Source organism: Sceloporus undulatus, chromosome 4, assembly GCF_019175285.1.
Source record: "Sceloporus undulatus isolate JIND9_A2432 ecotype Alabama chromosome 4, SceUnd_v1.1, whole genome shotgun sequence".
Taxonomy (NCBI): Eukaryota; Metazoa; Chordata; class Lepidosauria; order Squamata; family Phrynosomatidae; genus Sceloporus; species Sceloporus undulatus.
In genome coordinates, this window is record NC_056525.1 from 135,045,899 (window position 1) to 135,051,451 (window position 5,553).

Genomic DNA, 5,553 nt, shown 5'->3' on the forward strand with positions numbered 1-5,553 from the left:
AATGCTCCAGAAATCCTCTACCCTTCCCCTCCCACCGATGGCTCCACTGGAATAGAGCTGGCCCCTCGCTCCTCTGAGCCAGGATACCTGGTCACTAAGGTGGTGGCAGTGGATGCGGATTCCGGCCAGAATGCCTGGCTCTCCTACCAGCTGACCAAGGCCACAGAGCCAGGGCTCTTCACTCTGGGACTCCACACCGGAGAGATCAGGACAGGCCGGTTCTTTCTGGAGAAAGATGCCCTCAAGCAAAGCCTAGTGGTCTTGGTGAAGGACAATGGGCAGCCCCCTTTGTCTGCCTCTGTGACGGTTACCGTGGTGCTGGCTGACAGCATCCCAGACATGCTCTCAGATCTGATCAGCATCTCAACTCCTGTAGATCCCCCTTCAGATCTCACCTTCTACCTGGTTGTTGCAGTGGCTTTTGTCTCCTGCTTGTTCTTGACCTTCCTCCTTGTGTTACTGACCATTAAGCTGTACAGGTGGAGAAATTCACATCTGTCTCATTCAGGGAGTATTAATTTCAGTGGTGTTCCAGTTTCACAGTTTGTGGGGATTGATGGAGTCCGGACCTTTCTTCAGTCTTATTGCCATGAGGTTTCCCTAACAACAGATTCCCGGAAGAACCAGTTTAATTCTTCCAAGCCAAATCATTCTAATATCTTGACCAATCAGCAGGATTCTGAAGTTAAGGATCCTATCCTATCAAATGAAGACTCAGATTTGAACAGTGGAGATTTAATCATCATTCAGGTGAGCAAACATTTTAATTAGTCAAATATACCTTGGATCAACTGTGCTCTTAGTCATCTGAAAAGAAACATTATATGTTTGTACTTTTCCTTGATATCTGTATTCATTGCAGAAAGCAATTCCATTATGTTTGTGCTTTAGGGCTTTTCAAAACTCTATCATTGTTGAAACTGTTCTTTTCTGTGGTCCCCAGTAGTCTACCTAGCCCAGATAACCATTACATTTAACATTGCTGCTGCCATGTCTGTAATTGAATGTAACACCACTAAATAGCTATTGTTATCACTTTTCCCCTTCTGATCAGCCCACATCTCATGGGGAACAAAGCAATGTTAGAGATATTTCCTCCTCCACTATTGTTTTTATAGAACCACTGAGAACCACTGCTTAGCACTGTTGCCTTCCCTCTCATATTCCTAGTCTTCTGTCCTCTCCATTCTGTTTCCACTCTTCCAGAAACTCTGTTTTGCTCTCTTCCAGTGCTATGTAGTTTAGGAGGTCACTCTGTCATCTTGTCTCTTGCCATTTTGACAGCTGGCTATGGTGACCATGAGCCTGCTTCTCCTTCTCAGGCAACACATAATTGTATCAAATGAGTGGGAAACTAAGGAAGAAAAACTAAATAGAAATAAGGGGGGCAAGTAAAAGTAGTCATAGGGAAATAAAAATGAAATTGAAACTTGAGTAAAATAATAAAAAGTTAAAAAGTTGTAATAAAATGGAAAATCATGGGATTAAATCAAAAGTACAGGAAACTAAAGTACTAAGGAAATCAAAGGAAAGGAAAATAAATATAAACTGAAAAATAAATATAAACTGAAACAGGCAAAGCAATGAACTGGAACTGATAATGTAGTATAATAGCAAGAAAAATGAAGTTGCATTCCATTTTGCCCAGCATGAAAATTGGCCCTTGGCTCAAAAGAAATTGCCTCATTCCTGGGATATAATGTCCAGGATTTTCTTATATTTTTGTATGACTGATATGGAAAAACTACAGGATAAATCTACAGGGAAATGTATGGAAACATTTGGAAGAATGCAACAGACATAAAAATCATTAAATTATGTAGCACTGATAATAAAGAAACTGATATCCCTGCTGGTTGCATCATGCAACAATCCACATCGTCTTACACAAAAATAATACAAAACATTTCAAATAAATCCATATTGTTCTAAAATTAATGTGGTTTGTGCATGTGCAGTTCATTGAGCTATGTTCCTTTTGGATGGCCATAGCTATTTCGGCAAACCTTAGAACTCAAAAACAGAACTTTGTGGATCACCGTTCAGTAAATGAGGCCAGATAAAATGGAACTTCAAAATCTAGATGGAAATTGAAAAGGGGATGACATACATATATTGAAAGAAAATTGAAATGGATTATTACAGGGTTGGACAATTTGTGAGAGTTAGAGATCAGTTCCCCTACCCTTCAACAGACTCTGAAACAGACTTCCGTTGGCCATATCCTGCCCAAAATGGATGTCATATCACTTCCGGTTACCATTTTGACATGGTATGACTGAAGAAGAAAGTATTACGGCACTTTTATGGACTTTGGTAGTGAGGGATTTTTGTTGTTGTTGTTGTTGTTGTTGTTGTTGTTACAGATGTATGTTTTTGAACACCTGGGGTGTTATGGGTGTGGCTTGGGGATAAAGAAGGCCTGGAAATTGCAGCAGAAAACCTTAGGTGAGAGGTTTCTGGAGATTCAGTGAAACAGACAGGGGCTTCAGGGGCAAAAAAAATAGGGCCTATGGACCATATGAGGCCCACAGCCCATGAGCCATGGCCCACACTTTCCCTGCCCTGGAATTCCAGACAGGTGCTGAATAGAATTATTTTTCATTATTGTTAATACAAATGTAAAGTCTCTTAATAAGAGCAACGGAATATGCAAGGATATTGGCTTTGTTTATTTGTGTTTGATACGTAGAAATAATCAATTTCGTGCTCTGTCTAGGCTGAACTGAGGGTCGGAGTAGATGGGCAGGAAAACTCAATCCTGCTCTTTCCAATTGTGGGTTGAAACTGCACTGTCTGGCCGAATATCCAGACAGCAGACCATGCGGTGAGGCATGAAGCTGCCCTGTTAGGTAATTTTTTTGTTGCCTCCCCACCATGCATGCATACCGTCAGACAAACACAATGCTCGTGCTCTCCAGGTACCTCCCACATCTGCCCAGATGCCATTTCATTGCATGATCGCCCTTTTGATTAGCCACACAGACATAGGTGTGATGCTTTGCTGGTACAGGGCATTGGTACATTGGTGTGCAAGTGATACATTGGCAAAACACAATCATGGAGGCCTCCCATACCCATGCTCCCCTTTTGGACTGTTTGGTTTGTGCATGTTGCAATTATATCCATTAGAGTTGTTGCACTTTCATTTTTTGGTTTTGCTGCAGCCTCGCACTAGCATCAGGCTGTTTATATGCCGGCTTAAAGATGTACATTTTCTGAGCTAAGTCAATGTATCCCAGCTTCTTTTTGCTCAAGTTTTTAGCCCCAGAGTGAGTATCATACAAACACCCTGCCATCACAGAGGTTGGAAGCACGTTTATTTTATTTTTCACCCCTGGATGAAAGACAGTAATGAGTATTTTCAACCTATGGATGCTTGAGTCAATGGATAAAGTATCCATAGATATGGAGGGCTGAACTCATGAGAAAGCACTTGAAAACATAGTGTAGAATAGATGTGAACATGGATCTAAGGATAGTCCATTTCTTATTTGGCTAGGGGAGGGACCAGTGTTACAAAGAGATACAAAATAAACAAAGAAAAATATAACATTGATAGAGATAAACATATATTTTTAACCAGATAGATAGCCAAAAACAACACATCTTTAAACCCATTCACTGAACAGCTTTAAAGCAAGGAAAGAAAATATCCTTATGTGACTGAAAATTCTTTACATAGTGAAATAAAATGCAATGCAGAACTATAACAAAAACTATCAGTTCCCTATCTGGACTGAGAGTGTCACTGTTGGACAACAAAGGAGCAGCCATGGCTTATTATTTAAGGTTCCTGTAGCCATATCCCTCCATTACATTACAGCTGATCAGGAACAGAGGTAAAGAAGGAGAGTTGATTTAAAAACCAGTTCCAGAAAGAAAAGCTTTCAGTTTAAGAAACATTTACTAAGAGCTATATTTCTGCCATCATACTGCAAAGTATTGGAGTCTTGAACTGGAGGGTTGTGGAGAATAAGAGAGAAAATCAATGAAAATGATGATGGAAAAAAGGTTCAAAGAGAGAATCAAGGAAACCAATTTCAGGCAAGTATTTTTTTCATTCATACTCTGGTCTGTGTTCTGCTGTATAATGTCTGAGCATGTTCACTATTCAGTGCCAGAAGAAGCAGAGAAGGACTTCTTTGTGGGGAATCTTGCTAAAGATTTGGGGCTGGAGGTTAGAGATTTGACAAAACGCAAGCTTGGGATCTCTTCTGGAAAGCAGTACTTTGCTCTGAATGAACAAAATGGGAACCTTTATGTGAAGAACAGGATAGATCGAGAAGAGATTTGTGGAAAATCATCCACCTGTGTTTTAAAATTAGAAATTGTGGCACATAATCCACTTAATATTTTCCACATAAATATTTTTATCCAGGATGTGAATGATAATGCCCCACATTTCCGGAAAGAAAATATTGACCTTAAAGTGAGTGAGTCTAATCTTCCTGGTGCTCGATTTACTTTTGGAATTGCTGAAGATGAGGACATTGGCATAAACTCACTCCAAGATTATAATTTGAGCTCCACTGCATATTTCCAACTAGATGTTCAAGAGACCAAAGATGGTGGCAAGTATGCAGAATTAATATTACAGAAACAACTTGACAGGGAAAAAGAACACACCCATTACATGATCCTTACAGCTATGGATGGAGGAGTACCTAGAAAAACTGGGACTCTCAACATAAGAGTTAATGTAACTGATACTAATGATAATACACCAGTTTTTTCCCAGGCAACGTATAAAGTAAGCCTAAAAGAGAATGCTCCCATAGGGATGTCTGTGCTTCAGGTTAAAGCCTCTGATGACGATGAAGGATCAAATGCTGAGATCATTTATATGTACAGTGACATCCCAGAAACAGCTGAGAATACATTTAAACTGGATCCTAAAGATGGAGCAATTACACTTTTGGATACCATTGATTTTGAGAGCAGAAAAAAATATGTGATGATCATACAAGCAAGTGATGGAGGAGGATTGGTAGCACATTGCAAAGTAGAGATTGAGGTTCTTGATGAGAATGACAATGCTCCCGATGTGATCCTTACTTCCATCTCCAGCCCAATTCCTGAAGATCTTGCACCTGGAGCTGTGATTGCCCTCATTAAAGTACATGACAGGGATTCTGGAGAAAATGGGGAAGTCACTTGTCATCTTCAGGAACTTGTACCTTTCCGGATTGTCTCATCTTCTGACAATTACTTCAAACTCCTCACAGATGGTCCCCTTGACAGAGAAAGGGCCCCGGAGTATAATATCACGATCACAGCCACAGACAAAGGCATACCTCCTCTGTCCACACACAAAACCATCTGTATACAGATCTCAGATATCAATGATAACCCCCCAGCCTTTGAAAAATCTTCCTATACTGCCAGTATTTTAGAGAACAATCCTTCTGGAGTTTCTGTTTTCCACATCAAGGCCTCTGACCCAGATCTGGACCGCAATGCCCAAATCACTTACTCCATTCTCAGTAGCAATATTGAAGACTTGCCTATTTCCTCCTATATCTCCATTAACTCTGAAACTGGAACCATCTA

The 5,553-nt window shown here is 40.3% G+C and overlaps 1 protein-coding gene and 1 pseudogene across 1 annotated transcript in view; both read left to right on the forward strand.

Moving 5' to 3' along the window:
* The window catches only part of LOC121929050, a 4,502-nt pseudogene extending 2,570 nt beyond the window's left edge, over positions 1-1,932 (forward strand).
* A 2,095-nt stretch (positions 1,933-4,027) lies between these two features.
* The window catches only part of LOC121929051 (protocadherin gamma-A5-like), a 177,596-nt gene continuing 176,070 nt past the window's right edge, over positions 4,028-5,553 (forward strand). Inside the window, exon 1 of the mRNA XM_042464370.1 lies at positions 4,028-5,524. Coding sequence (XP_042320304.1) covers positions 4,094-5,524 — 1,431 coding nt within the window. The 5' untranslated portion in view covers positions 4,028-4,093. The remainder of the gene's footprint in view (positions 5,525-5,553) is intronic.